This window comes from Balaenoptera borealis (genome assembly GCF_965194805.1).
Source record: "Balaenoptera borealis genome assembly, chromosome: 16".
In the NCBI taxonomy this organism is placed as follows: domain Eukaryota; kingdom Metazoa; phylum Chordata; class Mammalia; order Artiodactyla; family Balaenopteridae; genus Balaenoptera; species Balaenoptera borealis.
In genome coordinates, this window is record NC_138872.1 from 75026351 (window position 1) to 75043333 (window position 16983).

General features: G+C 46.4%; 1 protein-coding gene across 1 annotated transcript in view; it reads right to left on the bottom strand.

Annotated features, from left to right (window-relative positions):
- Positions 1 to 843: 843 nt before the first annotated feature.
- GALNT17 (polypeptide N-acetylgalactosaminyltransferase 17) overlaps positions 844 to 16983 on the bottom strand; it is a 467376-nt gene continuing 451236 nt past the window's right edge. The window contains exon 11 of the mRNA XM_082358584.1: positions 844 to 1081. Coding sequence (XP_082214710.1) covers positions 947 to 1081 — 135 coding nt within the window. The 3' untranslated portion in view covers positions 844 to 946. The remainder of the gene's footprint in view (positions 1082 to 16983) is intronic.

Here is a 16983-nt window from a genome sequence, read left to right on the forward strand (position 1 = left end):
AAGAGAGTAGGACCTGGTGACTGGTTTGACATGTGGCTTGTTGGAAAAGAATGGCTCAAGGATGACGTGGGTTTCTGGTTTAAGAAGGGGTGGGGGAGACATGGAATTTAATTTATAATGATTAATTGGAGATACGTTTAGGGAATCCGAGTGATATTAGATAGAGAGATCTGGGCTATATCACTTTTGCTGCAAAAAAAACAAGTGGCCATTTGGTTTGTCTGTCCCTTTATAAGCTAGAGAAAAATGCACCCCACTAGAAAAGTTTGTTTTCAAATCTTTTCCACCCGTTTCTTCCTTCCTTCTCCATCTTGTGGCAAGAGAGAAAACTGCAGTCTGTCTTGGGTGGTTTACACCGTTCAAACCTTGGGTTGTACCCATGCCCAGTGTCAAGGCAATTGCTCAATTTCAGCTCTTTGGTATCATGTAGACCCAGCATCAGCCTGGCTCTTCAGGAACTGGGAAAATGAGAGAGTTTCATGTGAGTGGCAGGCTGGAAGGTGGGAATAAAATCAAAGTCATCTCTGAGCCAGTAAACAGGCTGGTGCCTTGGAGACAGAGCATGGCGCCTCAGTTGCCCACATGGCAAGAAACCCCACTGCTGACTTTGTCGTTGTTTACTTTGCAGCCACCGACTTCCCAAAAAATTGGGGGAGAGACTCTGTAGGGATTTCCTAGGGTCTAAACAGGCAGAGGTGGTGGTTGTGGGATCAGAACGTCATACCCAGAGCTTTGCTCTATTCAGCTCAAATGAACAGCTGGCACGGACTCCCGTAAGCCCTTTTCCAATGTAGACACCTAAGCAGTTGGTCAATCAAACTCTGAGCCGCCACCCCACCAGCCGGCCACACACATTGCTAATCTTGACCTTAGCTCTATTATTTAACAGATTCATTGCCAAACCTGGGTTTTCATAAATTATTTCCAGGAAATGCGAAGGTTGAAGTCAAGTTGAACTCATGTGGTTTTGCTCGTTAACTTGAGCGTCCTCTGTGATTTCTGGAAGATCTTGCAGCTCTGCCTTTCGGTAACCACGGCTGGTTGCTTGTTTTGACTCCAGGAAGCTCCGAGGTAATCTCTCCTATTAAACCCAAATAGAATGTTGGCAAGTAAAAGTCTCAGCCTCAGCCCACACAGAAGAATAGTTTATCTTGCCTGAGAAGTATAAAATCAAATATCCATATCATGGGAGCAAATTTTCCTTGCTTGGCTTTCAGAAGAAAATATGCTTTGAACTCCCTACCCAGAGGTAGAAATGAAAAAGTCAAAGATCTTCGTTTGAGTCAGTTTGGCAAGACCAGCATCCTGGCCTTCTTCTTTCAGCCAGTTTGGAGACTTCAGAATTTTTACAAAAGCGTGAGCACTGAGCCCTTTCCCAAGCATCCTCACTACAGCTGCATATTGAAGGCCCTGAGCATCAATTTACACTCAATTTGTCAGGACAGAAACCTTTAGTCAGAGCTGAGCTAAAATACGAAACCTCACAGCACAACTTGACGATTGGAACATCTTATGGCTTTATGTGACTGCTCCTTAGTTTCCAAATATATTTTAGCTCAGCGATGAGATTTATACACCCAGAGAGATCAGTACCTGGCCCTGCCTGACAAGCCTCCTGTCTGCCATTCCACAAAGCAAATAAAAGCAGCTATTCACAAGAACCAATCTAGTTTCTTTTCGTGGTCATTTTCTCGATGCTTTTTCTTACTTCATTGCTTATCTGTAGTGTGAAAGCCACTCAAGAAGTTATAAACATGGTTAAAAGATAATGCTGCATTCTCCTTCTCCCAGTTTTCACTCAAATAATCATGAAGACGGAAAAGTGGAAAAATACAACACTGGACACCAAAGATAAGAGTTTAAAGGGAAGTTTCTAATAAGCACAGAACCAATGAGGGTGAATGAAGAAATATAATGGGTGAGATCAACTCACATTCTACCTTCTGGGCCATCGTAACACTGCCAGACTACAAGTGGTAGGGAGTCTGCAGCCATCTTAAAGCAGAGAGGTGCCTCTCTGACATAATAAGGGTCCTTACTCACCATTACTCCCTACAGCTGTGGTTTCAGGGCACCAGAAACTCTCCTTCTTAGGGACATTGGCTAGTCTCTCCTTGAACTCATCTGGGGAACACAAACTAGGACTCAACGGCTGATGTTTCATCAGAGATCCTGAAGGCCAAAAGCCAATAGGATGACATATTCAAAGTGCTGAAAGAATCTTACATCTAAAGAAACTAAAGACAGTATAAATGTATTTTTGTTTGTAACTCCTTTTTTCTATCTGATTGAAAAGACAACAGCATAAAGCTATACTTGTAAATCTACGTTGATGGGCACACAATGTATAAAGGTATAATTTCTGAAAGTAACAGCATGAGGGGACCGAGATATATAGGAGAAGTTTTTATATAGTACTGACATTAAATTGGTATTAATCTGGACTAATTTGTTATAAATTAAAATGTTAATTGCAATTCCCAGGGAAAGCACTAAGAAAATGACTCAAAAAAATATAGTTAAACAAATGACAAAGTAATTTAAATGGTACGCTAGAAAAATCACTATCTAACACAAAAGAAGGCATGTACTAACAGAGGGTTGAGGAACAAAAAGGACATTCTTGATCCGTTTCAAAAAGACATAAAAACATCTAAAAATACTACAAAATGTAATGGTAGACCATGACTCTGTGATGATTATTTTGAAGTAGACATGTCAATACGAACTCATGATTTTAACACACTCCCTGGCTTTTTCCATAGAAAAGGCATAGAAACAAAGACACTCCTATAGTGATGAAGACACTGGTGACCGGAGCTTGGTTTCTAAATTCCACCAAAAGGAACCAGGTGTCGATTCTAGAGCTGGGCCTGGGAAAGAACAAAGCGAATTTGGGACATATTGTGGTGGCAGTAGCTAAGCAAGTTTCAGAGAACAGTGACACACCAGAGTTGGCACGAAGGGGATGCCACCGGCCAAATCTGGAACAATCTGAACATCAGAAGAGAAGAAAGGCTGTAACTGCTCTTAACATGATGAATTAAAAAATCATGAATTTGACATTACATTGAGAGAGAGAGAAGAGAGAGAGGGGGAGAGAGAGGGGTGTGAAAGGAGAAAGTAAGGATGAAAGCCTGTTAATAATTCTTGAATTTAGATCAAGGGTATATGTGTGTTCATTTTACTATTTCAACGTTTCTACATGTCTAAAGGCTTTTAAAATGCAGAAGAAAGGATAACAAGAAATAAAATTTATTTAACAGAAGCAGAAAACGAAAATACATAAAAATAAATCTTAAAGCCAAGTGACAAACGAGCTACCTGCTAAAAAGAAGAAAACCTCTTCATCAAGATCAACAGGAAATACAGGAGACTTCGCTTCTAGGTGAAATGGAGTAACCAGGACTGATCAGTCCCATGTGAAATAACAAAACCAAACAAAAGGACAAATGATATGAAACACCGGCTCTAAGACACTGGACAGAAGGCAGAGCTCAGTGAGCTCCCAGATTTGAAGAAATGGGGCCGGGCACTTGGCAACAGCAGTGTGGGTGTGAGACCGGCTGGGACCTGGGACTCCTGCACTCGACACCACCAAAGGGGGGGGCAAATCGCCTAAGCCACCTCTCCAGCCTGACCCCTAGACACACCCCTACCCTCACCCCACATAAAGAACCAGCTCGCCCCCGCCCTCAGAAAGCGATCAAGGGAAACTGTTACTTGTTTTCACCCCCTCCTGTGGCCACAGGAGCCCCAGTAAAGCCTTGCCTGAATTTCTTGACTGGCCTCTTCTCGATTTCTATTGATTGGGGAAGGGAAGGCCAAGAACCCTGGTTGGTGTCAGCTGCAGCTCACAGGGCAAAGGACCCTACGGCAGGGAGCTGTACACAGAGCTCTGAGGACCTGTAGAGCATTTCCTTCCAGTAGTTCAGACACCGAGCATCACAAGCGTAGGACACGAGCAGAGGCTGGGCGAGACAACTGCTCCAGGAATGTCTGTTCTCAGCATCCAGAGGAGAAAGCTCACAATTCACCAGTTAGGAACATCAGTTTGAGTACTGCAGTAGTTTCTCAGGGCTGCGGTCACAAGTGATCACAAACTGGGTGGCCGAAAACAAGAGAAACCTATTCTCTCACAGCTCTGGACGCTAGGGGTTTTAATGAAGTGCTGGCAGAGCCATGCTCCCTCTGATGGCTCTAGGGAAGGATCCTTCCCGACCTTTTGTAGCTTTTGGTATTGCCGGCACTTCTTGGAGTGCCTTGGCTTACAGCTGCATCACTCCAGTTTCTCTGTCTGTCGTCATGTGGCCATCACTCCCGGGTCCATCTCCGTTTTCTCTTCTTATGAGGACGCCAGTCACTGGGTTAAGGCCCACCCTAATCCAGCGTGTCCTCATCTTAACGAATTATATCTGCAAAGACCCACTTTCCAAATAAGGGTCACATTCTGAGGTTCTGGGTTGATATGAATTTGGGGTGGGGTAGACATTATTCAACCCCGTAAAAGTACGAAGAAAAGACTTGCCTCAATAGTGGGGAAAAGTGAACTCTAGACTAACATGCTAATTTGATCCCACTTAAAGCTTAAAAGCAAGACCAAAAGGTTCAAACTATTTCTAGGTACCTCAAGTGCATCCCAGTACAAAGTTCAAGAATTTTGTTAGGCATACAAAAATATTCAACACTTACAAGGTAAAAGTCACAATATCTGGCATCTGATAGAAAATTATATTTGAAGAAGTAATGTCTAAAACTTCCCCAAATTTCATGAAAACTATAAGCCATAGATCCAAGAAGTCAATGAACCCCAAACACAAGAAATGTGAATAATATGACACTAAGTTGCTAAGATCTAATAATAAAGAGAAAAATTTTTAAACACCCAGGGGGGGAAAAGACATTATATATAAAGAACCAATATAAGAATAACTGCAGATATCAGGAAAAGAGTCTAGAAGAGCTTGCAGAAATGTCTTTAAAATACTGAAACAAAAGGTCTGTCCACATTGTATTCTTTAGCCAGTGGAATATATTTCAAAGACAAAAGCAAAATAAAGAGTTTTCAGACATAAACGCTGAAAGAATTTATCACTAGCAGACCTGCACTACAAGAAATGTTAAAATACTCCTTAAAGCAGAACTTAAAGGATGCAACTAGAGGCCCCCAAACCCAACGCCAAGCTTCTTTCCACTTTCAGCTCTGCAAGGAAAGGGAATTTATTGCATCTGCTGCGATATTCCCAGCACCTACAATAGTGTCTTGAGTATAGCTGGTGCTCAAATAATTATGGAATAAGTTTCAACAATTTCTGCTCCTGTCTTTTGAGTCATAAAGCCCTTTTGCCTTCTCTGGACCCAGGATGTACCATGGAGTCACAGAAGTCATAGAATGTCAACATTGAAAGGAATACTTGATGGCCCCTCATTTTAAAGTTAAAAACACCCTGAGGTCCAGAGAGAAGCGCTGGGCTCAAGGTCACGTACCAAGTAGTAACGGCAGAGCTGGGACAAGACCCAGGTCCCCTCAAGGTCCTAACCCCTCTCCTTCCCTCACAGTTATCAGCATCCTAACAGCTGCAGAATCTGTTTCCAGAAGGGTCTAAACCCAGGCATTGAGGACGCTAGTGAGTTTGCACAGTACATGGCCGTTAGAGGTTTCTCCTCCCGGGGCTCACCACCCAGAGCTCCTGATCCCCAACTGTAGGATTCTGTAGTCCAAAGCTCAGGCTTTGGACTAAGAGAGGGAGAAGAGGGTCATTGTCCTGGAGAAGGAAGGCTCTCAAACACACACACACACACACACACACACACACACACACACACACACACGGAAGTTGGGGAGAAAGGCAGAAGCCGGAAAGCCATTCCAGATGTGGAAGTTGCTACCAAGCATCAACGCAGCTGCCATCAGATTGGGGGGGTGAACGAAGAGGGGACAACCAGGCAGGAACATGTGGGGGAAAGGGGCAGAGAGGCAGGGGAGAGAGAGAAAAAGGACCCCTCTACTTGTCCTGCCCATTATCCCCCCCCAAAGCCTTTGGAGGGTCAACAGACTCATAAGCCTTTGGGGGGGCTGTCCCCAAATACCACTCCATGTCGTGACTGTGCCTGTTATTCCACCACTAGAGATAAGTTGAGGGGGGACTTTTCAGTTTCCAGGAGTCTCCTACGAGAATGCAAACATTTCTTAGCAGGAATTAGATGCCAGAGGTTCCCAGCCTTGGGTGCACATTCAAAGCATCTGGGGAACTTTGAAAAAATACTGATGCTACACTCCGCCCCAGACCAATTACATCAAAATTGGGGCGGGGGGGGGAGGAGTGCCCAGGCCATAAGATTTTAAAGCTCCCCAGGCAGTTTTAATCTGAACCAGGGAAGGCTGAGAACCTGGACCATTTGACTACTTGAAATGTCAGCAGAAAGGGATTGTAGAAAACCACAGAGCCTTTTTGGCAGATGAGGGAACTGAGGCCCAGAGAGGGGCGGTGCTGGGAATCTGTGGCAGAGACCAGACTGGGAGGGTGCCCTGAGTCACTCTGCCCCCTCCTCCACCAAGGCTGTCTCTGGAAGCTCTGAGAAGGGGGTGGAGAGGCCCTGGGTGCAAGAGGCATTGGTTGGCACCAAGGTGACCTGTCAGATTCACCATTTTGTCCCCAAGGTCCTGGCATGAGTGTCTTGCCGAGACCTGAACTTTTGGCAGAAGACTTCCTTCCTCTCACCCTTGCTTCCTTCCTTCTTCCTTCCCTTTTTTCCTAGGTGGACTTTATTCAGTACTTGCCCTCACAGATTTTTTTCCCAGCGACCTAGAAAATGACATCCTAAAATTAGGACTTTACAGATGGGGTCTGAGGTGCAGAAGGACAAAGGGGGTGACCTACCTGTGGTGACACAGCAGGCCCCTCTCAGGGCTGGTGGAGTTCCAGGAAGGGCTCTCTACCAGCACCCTCTCTTTGCTCCCTTAGCTGGGAGTTAAGGACGGTGGCCCTATGGGGCTTCTCCATCTTGCGTGACATTGGGCAGCCGGAGGATGGAAAGCAGACTGGGGTGGGCAGGGGCCCTCCGTGTCTATCGGCACAGACTTCTGCCCACACCAGCAGCCTGGGCGCATCAGGGCCCCGGGGGAATGCAATTCTCTGAGTCATCTTGCGAGTCATGGGTCCCCAATTCTCCCAGGTGTCATCCCTAAAGGTATAAACCCATGGGTGGGCAGAGAATCAAGCAGATGGCCCGACCGCTCCAGTATGGAGCCCCTGGGATCAACCCCATAAGAAATGCCCAGAGTGTGACTCGGAGGGCTGCACGGAGGAGGTGCCCCAGCAGAAGCGAGTCGGGGACCACCGCCCGCCTATTGTGGCCACAGAAGGGGCGGAGCCGGGTTGGCCAGAGTGGCCCAGAGCGCGAGGGCTGGCGGGAGGCCAGGGCAGGGCCGTGGGCGCTGAGGCGGCACTGCGCTCCCCGCAGACCCCGAGTCCGGCTGCGCCCATCCGCGCCCTCCGAGCAGCCTCCCGCGGCGGCCGCCGGGCGCCCTCTAGCGGCAAGAAGTGCTCCCTGCAGCCCGCAGCCTGTGCCGTGGGGCTGGCGGCCCAGCTCAGGGTCTTCACCTGCACCCCTGACTCCTAGCCCATCACTGTGCTGCCGTTGGCACTGCTCCTATTGGCTTTTGTGGCTGGGTTGCACTCTCTTGGACCCTACGCTGTGAAAGATTTTATCTTTATTAAATAATAACACATTTCCTTTAAAAAAAATCAGAAAATTAAAAAAATGAACTAGATGGGCTGAGACAGCAGGTATCACAACAGGGAATGCTCTAACAATCCTGTAGCCAAAAGCAAAGAAAGACGACCTTCGGCCCGCCTCTGTTGCAGCCTGCATCGCAGAGGGCGACCCTGTGCCCTCATACCTGTTGTGTGCCACGGCCAGGGCCACACCGTCTCCCTGGCACCAGGCTGGGTGCACGCTTGAGCCCTAGGACGTGCTCTGTGTGACTGCCAGTCAGCTGGGACTGCCCTGGACCTACTACCCCGCCTATGTCTGCTGCAGGTCAGCCCCCCGGCCAGGGTAAGCCCGGCATCCGCCTGCGCCCAGTCCCTGGCCTGGTCTCTCATGTACTCTGCCTCCGTGCCTCTTTTCTGTTGCTGATTTCTGTCTTTATCTTTTCACTGAAAAACAAACAACAACAACAACGACAAAAACACATAATTTTGAGGATAACAGTTTTTCTGGATCCTGAGAGCTCATCTTGTGAATTATCGAACCCGAGGGTGATCTGGGGAACCCCCGACACACCGCCTTACGGGGTGAGGATGTGGACGATCACGCTTCCTCCATGCTGTGCTGGATAGTTTCACAAAGCACTGGAAGAGAAAAAGCGCTGTCTTGTGGTCACCGAGTAAGAAGGGGACGGGCTGTGAGGAAAGTACCCGGGCACTTGGCCTCCAATAAGCTCTCAGCGGAGGAATCCACACCTGCGGTCAGAACTCCATGCATCATACTGATCAGAGATGGAGGTCCCGAGTGTCCAGGGTGCGCCCTCTTATGCTACCCATGTGGTCAGACCACGTCGTGCGTTTAGAGAACAGAGAACGATGCTCAAATCCCGGCATCAAGGCTGATTGCTAGAGGGGCCCAGTTGGAGCCTGGAGGAAACGCCTGCTTCGGTCCACCTGCTTCCCACTGTCCCCCGCCCCCTCCCCCACTCACACATTCAGGCCCCGCCAGAACCGTGGACAACCCGCAATGCTGTCTACCGTTGGCTCTCACCAGCCAGGGCTAGGCTCCTTGTATAGGAATCACTGGAGAACCTGATAAAAGCACAGCTTCTCAGGCCCCTGTCCAGGGCGTTCCTAACCAGTAGGGTTGGGATGGGGCCCAGGAATCGGAATTTTTAATAGCTCCCCAGGTGCAACAATGGGATCTACTGATAGCCCTGTCACGCCAAGGCTTTTCCAAACGAAGTTTTGAAATAACTCAGTTTTATGCCTACCACAAATATTGAACATCTTTGGTTATTTTTTAAAACCTATAGACATCTCGGTTTAGTCCCCGTGAACAAAAGCATTCAGGAGCAAGGCTGCGCGCCACCTTGTGGAGCTTGTTGGAAGGACTAGGCGTCTGCGCCAAGAAGGCTGTATTATGCCGCCAGCTTTTTTTTTTTAAACTTCTTTATTGGAGTATAATTGCTTTACAATGTTGTGTTACTTTCTGCTGTATAACAAAGTGAATCAGCTATACATATACATATATCCCCATATCCCCTCCCCCTTGCGTCTCCCTCCCACCCTCCCTATCCCACCCTTCTAGCTGGTCACAAAGCACCCAGCTGATCTCCCTGTGCTATGCGGCTGCTTCCCACTAGCTAGCTATTTTACATTTGGTAGTGTATATATGTCAATGCTTCTCTCTCACTTCGTCCCAGCTTACCCTTCCCCCTCCCCGTGTCCTCAAGTCCATTCTCTATGTCTGCATCTTTATTCCTGTCCTGCCCCTAGGTTCATCAGAACCTTTTTAAAAAAAATTTAGATTCCATACATATGTGTTAGCATACGGTATTTGTTTTTCTCTTTCTGACTTACTTCATTCTGTATGACAGACTCTAGGTCCATCCACCTCACTACAAATAACTATTTCGTTTCTTTTTATGGCTGAGTAATATTCCATTGTATATATGTGCTACATCTTCCTTATCCATTCATCTGTGGATGGACGCTTAGGTTGCTTCCATGTCCTGGCTATTGTAAATAATGCTGCAATGAACATTGGGGTACATGTCTCTTTTTGAATCATGGTTTTCTCAGGGTATATGCCCAGTAGTGAGATTGCTGGCTCATATGGTAGTTCTGTTTTTAGTTTTTTAAGGAACCTCCATAACGTTCTCCATAGTGGCTGGATCAATTTACATTCCCACCAACAGTGCAAGAGGGTTCCCTTTTCTCCACACCCTCTCCAGCATTTGTTGTTTGCAGATTTTTTGATGATGGCCATTCTGACTGGTGTGAGGTGATACCTCATGGTAGCTTTGATTTGCATTTCTCTAATGATTAGTGATGTTGAGCATCCTTTCGTGTGTTTGTTGGCAATCTGTATATCTTCTTTGGAGAAATGTCTATTTAGGTCTTCTGGCCATTTTTGGATTGGGTTGTTTGTATTTTTGATATTGAGCTGCATGAGCTGCTTGTATATTTTGGAGATTAATCCTTTGTCAGTTGCTTCATTTGCAAATATTTTCTCCCATTCTGAGGGTTGTGTTTTCCTCTTGTTTATGGTTTCCTTTGCTGTGCAAAAGACTTTAAGTTTCATTAGGTCCCATTTGTTTATTTGTGTTTTTATTTCCATTTCTCTAGGAGGTGGGTCAAAAAGGATCTTGCTGTGACTTATGTCATTGAGTGTTCTGCCTATGTTTTCCTCTAAGACCTTTATAGTGTCTGGCCTTACATTTAGATTTTTAATCCATTTTGAGTTTACTTTTGTGTATGGTGTTAGGAAGTGTTCTAATTTCATTCTTTTACATGTAGCTGTCCAGTTTTCCCAGTGCCACTTATTGAAGAGGCTGTCTTTTCTCCATTGTATAGTCTTGCCTCCTTTATCAAAGCCAACATCGTTCTCAATGGTGAAAAACTGAAACCATTCCCTCTAAGATCAGGAACAAGACAAGGTTGCCCACTCTCTCCACGATTATTCAACATAGTTTTGGAAGTTTTAGCCACAGCAATCAAAGAAGAAAAAGAAATAAAAGGAATCCAAATTGGAAAAGAAGAAGTAAAACTGTCACTGTTTGCAGATGACATGATACTATACATAGAGAATCCTAAAGATGTTACCAGAAAACTACTAGAGCTAATCAATGAATTTGGTAAAGTAGCAGGATACAAAATTAATGACAGAAATGTCTTGCATTCCTATACACTAACAACGAAAAATCTGAAAGAGAAATTAAGGAAACACTGCCATTTACCACTGCAGCAAAAAGAATAAAATACCTAGGGATAAACCTACCTAAGGAGACAAAAGACCTGTATGCAGAAAACTATAAGACACTGATGAAAGAAATTAAACACGATACAAACAGATGGAGAGATATACCATGTTCTTGGATTGGAAGAATCAACATTGTGAAAATGACTCTACTACCCAAAGCAATCTACAGATTCAATGCAATCCCTATCAAACTACCAATGGCATTTTTCACAGAACTAGAACAGAAAATTTCACAATTTGTATGGAAACACAAAAGACCCCAAATAGCCAAAGCAATCTTGAGAAAGAAAAACGGAGCTGGAGGAATCAGGCTCCCTGACTTCAGACTATACTACAAAGCTACAGTAGTCAAGATAGTATGGTACAAAAAAGGAAATATAGGTCAATGGAACAGGATAGAAAGCCCAGAGATGATCTTGATGTTCGGTGGCAAGACCAAGACAGGGACGTGAACCTACACACTGCAAGCATTTACAAAAGGCCACATACAGGTTCACAACATTCAGCAGTGGCCTGTAGGGAAAAAGGAAAGGAAGGAGGAGATGAGGGAAAGAAGGGAGGAAGGAAAGAAGGGAGGGAGGGAGGAAGGAAGAGAAAGAGGAGAGAGGGCAATTGACAAGACATTAACTTTCAGACCAGTAGGGACTGTTACAAATACTAAAAAAAAAAAAAAAAAAAAAAAAGGAACAAAAAGAGTTTGCTCTGCCTTATATAAAACTTGTAGGAAAATTTGCCTTAGCAGATAGTGATGCTTTTGGCATCCACTGAACAATTAAAGGTAGTGATTCAGGAAGAGGATTATCTACAAGACAAAGTTTTTAATGCCAAGCAATTTGACTTGTTTGAGAAGAGATTCCTTATAGAATTTTTATTAGCTGTGTTTTTAAAAATGTATTTAATGCTATTTTTAATCCTCCCTCCCCATTTTCAGTTTTCTATCCAACCTTGATCTTGCCAATTATGGTTGGCAACACCGTTTCCAGGTACAGAAACTGGCAAGAAGGTCTTCTGTTTCCAGGATGGGAGCACTTCCGTTTCCTTGTGTTCCGTCTCCGGGACTGATCCATTTACGAGGCTGCCATTCCATCTGGGCACTCACCGTGACAGGGTGGGGAGACAAGTCCCTTTCTCTTACGGAGCTTCATTTCCTCCTCTGAAAACAAAAAGGATTGGCCAAGATATTCCCCAAGGTCCTTCTCAGTCTGAGGTTCTAGGTTCTGATGCCTTCTCTAAAGTTGACCAATGGAACTAGCTGCTGGACCAGAACAAGGAAACTAGTGCTTTGTGTTTCTCACCTATAAAATTGGGGGGATAATATTGCCTTGAGCACCACAAAGAGATGCCAGGGGATTCCCATGTGCCAGAAGGTCATTTTAATTAATTTTTATAAATTGAAACTATAACGTGCTTTACAAACGTGTGGGGTAAATTACACCTTCAGGACCAGCCAGATAGAAGCCTTAAAACAGCAGCTCTTAACTTTTTGGCAATTTGATATTTTGTGAATTTAATGAAAACTTTGAACTCTTTCTTGCCCCACAAATGGACACACATGCAAAATTGTGTTTAACAAGGGCTCACATTTTCTTAGATAATAAACCACTGTATTTTCATTTCCAATAACCCCTAATTCTTGGTTGTGCTGGTCTCTCCTTCACCTATTAAACAAGAGGGGTCATTGCTTCAAAGAGAAGTTAGTGCATCCCGGGACAAACGCGTCCTCCTTTAGTTCTGTATTTCAGATTACACTTTACTGGGTCAATAGGAAGCTCACAGTTGTAGGCTTTGTTGACAGAGAAAAGGACTTCTAGGATCCAATAGCCACGCTTTACAGAGCAAGAGCAAAGCTGGGTGGTCTGAATTTAGACTTTCAGGTGGCTTCCAGTACAGGGAAGTCCTGCTCCCCAGGAGGGAGGGCAGCCCCCTTCCCCTTTCAATTACAAAGTTGTGCCGGGGAGATTTGGAGATGGAGGAAAAATGGAAAGAAACCAAAGAAGATAGGGCTTTGGCATTTCGTGGGGAAACAGACTACCCACAGGGTGCCCTGGACCAACATGTGGCCAGAGCACTGTGGCAATAGCACCCAGCCCAGCGAGGGAGGTGAGGCTTCTTCCCCATGGCCTGGGTGGGGCCCCTAGGAAGTCCAGAAGTCTCTGCAGTCACCACTGTAGGGACCTGCAATTAGTGAAGTGACCAATGGTGCAGAATAAGCTTGGAGGCAGGATAAGGTGGCGACAGAGCATGGCACCCTTGTGCCCTTAAGATGCCTCTGGTTATCAGAGGTGGATTGCTCGCTGACACCATCCATGAGGTCAGCAGTGGTCCTGAGGCATGCACAAGAAAAGGGAGGTCAGGGGCCTAGAGTCGGGAAGAGCCCTGTCTGAAGTTTAGTCCAGCCAAGAGGACCAGGAAGGCAGGCTAGGTCAGCATTTTCTAGCCCCTGAGTTCAGCTCCCAGAGGCTCCTCTGAGAATTGTGACACCTCCTCTCTTGTCCACTAGATGGCACTGCTGCAGTGTTTGCTCCTTAACCTTTAAGAGGGAGGGTCTCACATCCAGGCAGGATCCCTGAAGGCAAGAAGGGTTTCCAAAACATCTTTCAGTGTCTCCCTGGGGTTTACTCTATGATGTCCCTGGTGCTTCAGATTCCACATCTTAGAGCTGTTCTCGAGCTTGTTCGCCTGTCCTAACAGCAATTTAATGAGGATCAGGGTTCTCCTGCCTATGTCCTCCAGTGAGATGTGGACAGAGTAACTGGCTGGGCCCCTCATGGGCCCTGGAGTCCTTGTGACCTTGGGACTCTGGTTGTAGCCACAAGAGTGGATCCTTGCTCTGTGGCCCAAATATTGATCTGTTGTGTCTGAGGGAAGCGATCACAGACGTGGACATCGTGCCGCTGGATAACCCACCGCTTCCCTGCACTTTCTGGAAAGTTAACTACTGCTTTGCCTTGGGAGAGAATTATGGCAGGTCATTAGCTGAAGTGCCTAAAGCCAACTGCTTTTAGGCTTTGTAATATCCCGAACTCATGGAGGGTTGTTCTCTAGCTCTCTTGCAGGGAGGACCTAGCTAGGAAGTATCTCTGAGGGCTTGGAGGAGGAGGAGGGAGATTCTTTTGCCCAGACTTTAAGTATTGGGGACCCTCTTGCTGACCCTTAGATACATCCCTGGTGTCCTCAGCTGATGAGCCCATACATGGAAGTTTTAGAAAGACCCCACCAAAGAGAACCTAGTCCCTGACGAAGTATCTAAAGAGGGACTTCAGGGCCTGGGTCAGGGGTCCAAGGCTGGAGCTGGTTAGCTGTGATTGTCCTCAAACACACAAGGACTCTGGACCAACTGTGCCCCCAGAACACAATTCCTTTCCCCAAGGACAAGCTCTCCACATGAGGATGGAGCCCTTTTTTCTCATCGTGGCTTCTCTTAGAAACAGACACTGAGACAAAGATTCAAGTGCAGGTAGTTTTTTTTGGGAAATGCAGGAAACCAGGAAGGCAGCCGATAAAGCCAGCTACCACTGTGGGTGACTGGAATTTAATCCCGTGGGGGAGATTCAAGGAAATGGCATGGATGGCTTCCCCAGATGCTCAGAATTTGCCCACTCAAGGAGTGAGGAAGCTGGATATTTACACACAATTGTATGAGGCATTGTTTGGTGTCTGTCAGAGGCCCACAGGCAAAGAGATGCTGGCATTGGGAAGTCAGCCGGAGCTCAGTAATGTGGAAGGCCTGAGGGATAGAGGTGGCCACCAACAGCATCCCTTACCCTCACAACCTTCCTCTGCCAGCAGGAAAGCCTGATGGGAAAGTCTATACCACGTCCCATGGGTCCAAGAGGAGAACCAAAGTGTTTCCTATCTATAGTTTAAAAGGGTCTATGAGACAAATGCTCAATCTGAGGTCAAACCAGAGAAACATGTTGAAAATCAGTCATCAAAGTAAGTGACATAAGCAAGCCTCTTTGGTCCAGTGTGCGGCAAAGTGGAATTTAGAACCTAGAAGGCTGGGAGCAAAGAGTAACAGGGGAGAGTCAGTTACCGGAACAAATTCTAGGCTGAGAGCCTCTGCAGAGGCTGAGAGATGCCCTTCTGACCTGCATCCTTCAGGGACCTGGGGCTGGAGGCTGGCTGTGATGACCCAGGAAATCAGCATTCTGCTGGGATGTTGTCGGGTTGTCTGGGCTGGTGATGGAGCTTGGGGTGGACAGATTGAATGAGATAAAGGCTTCTGCATGGTGTTGGCACATAAGACATTTTGGCCGTCATTTTTTTTCCTAAAGTGTGTACTGTTACTATTATTATTAGTGATGAGGGAGTCCATCCATTGAATTGCTGCATGCCTTTAACTCGCTTGGGAGCTTTGGCTCCAAGAAACCTGTCTGGCATCAGGCGGTGCCTTGGTAACATGAGATTGGGACGAGAACTCTATCTCTGCAGCTTCCTAAGCTCAGGTCCATGGACTCCTAAGGGCTCCATGTGTAGGATTCAGGGAGTCTGCGAACTTGGATGAGAAAAGAATGATGCCCTTGGTTTCTTTTACCTCTAAATGAAATTTAGCATTTCCTTTAATTATGAAAGGAGATAACAAACCACAGTTGATGAAGAGTACCTGTCTGTACCTTTGTCACCAATAAAAATCACAGATAGTTTCATGTCAAATTAGTTGTTGCAGAAATCTTACAATATCATCTATACCCATACAACTTTATCTGTTACAGTGATAAGATATCACATCTTATTTAATGTATTAATAAAATGGTATATATATTTCTATATCATAACATTTGTGTATTTCTATATAAGTGGGTTTCTTGGTAATCCTATGTACTTTATTTTACACATTTCTAAAACTTTATTCTAAGAAGGGGTCTGTAAGCTTCCACAGACTGCCGAAAGGGTCCATGGCGTGGAAAATGTTAAAACCCCCTGGCAGGCCCTCAAATGTCAGAAGGTACAAGGTCAACCCAGGCTGGTACCCCCTGTCAGACCAGAGGTCAGAGCACACGGGGAAGGTCCCGGACTGTGCTGGTCTCCTCTGACCCGCTCCTCTTCCCCGCCCCCTGGGGAATCACTCAAGGGGCACAACCTTCCCTGGTTTTCTTTTCACTCATTTCAGAGGAAAGAGCAGCGGGAATCAGTGTCTGGCGCCGGCAGGGGGTGCAGCCGCATCGCTCAGAGCCGCCTGCGGGAGGCGGTGCATCTACAGAGCCCCGACCGCATCTTTTCACACCTCCAACCACCAACTCCCCGCCTCCCACGCGGCACACGGCGCCACCGTCCTTGGCGACCACTCCACACACCCGGGCCAGACCGAGCCGCGGGCAACCTGGGCCGGCTTAACAATTCGCTGTCCTTTCAGACCCCACCATTCTCTGTCCTTTCAACAGGTATGGGGGACGCAGGGTCCCTGCCATTGAGGAACGGAACTCAAATTTCCACCAGGGGGCGCTGGGTATGCAGGTGCGAGGAGAGCCCACCTGCATTTCTCCTTCCTAAAAAGATGTGCCTTGAAAGAAAGATCGGAGGTGACAGCCTGCTCTCTACTCCCTGTTTTTTTTCTCTCTCTGCCTGTCCATCCCACTCTCTGCTTATCTTGCTCTTTCTCTGACGTCTCTCTTTTTTTTTTCTTTTCTCTCTTTGTCACCTTTCTGTCTGAATGTCTCTCTTGTTGCTATTTCTAACACTGTTTATTTCTTCCTGTCATTCTGTGCTTGTTTCCTCTCTTTATATATGTCTCTTTCTGCCTCTCTCCTTCCGTCTCCCTCCCTCCCTCTGTCAATCACACACACACACCCTCATGATTCCCTCCTAAGGCTGCAGGCAGCTCTTTGGGGCTGGGAGCCAACCCTGCAGCTCATGAAAGCAGAGACTGTGTAGAGGGATGGTGGTGGGTGACCAGCCTCTCTTTTTCAGTCTCCTAGGTGAGTGATTTCTATTTCCTATTTCTGGGCGGCCTCACTGCTGGGTAGGATGCAGCTGAAGCCCAGATGGAGGCGTGGGAAGACAAAC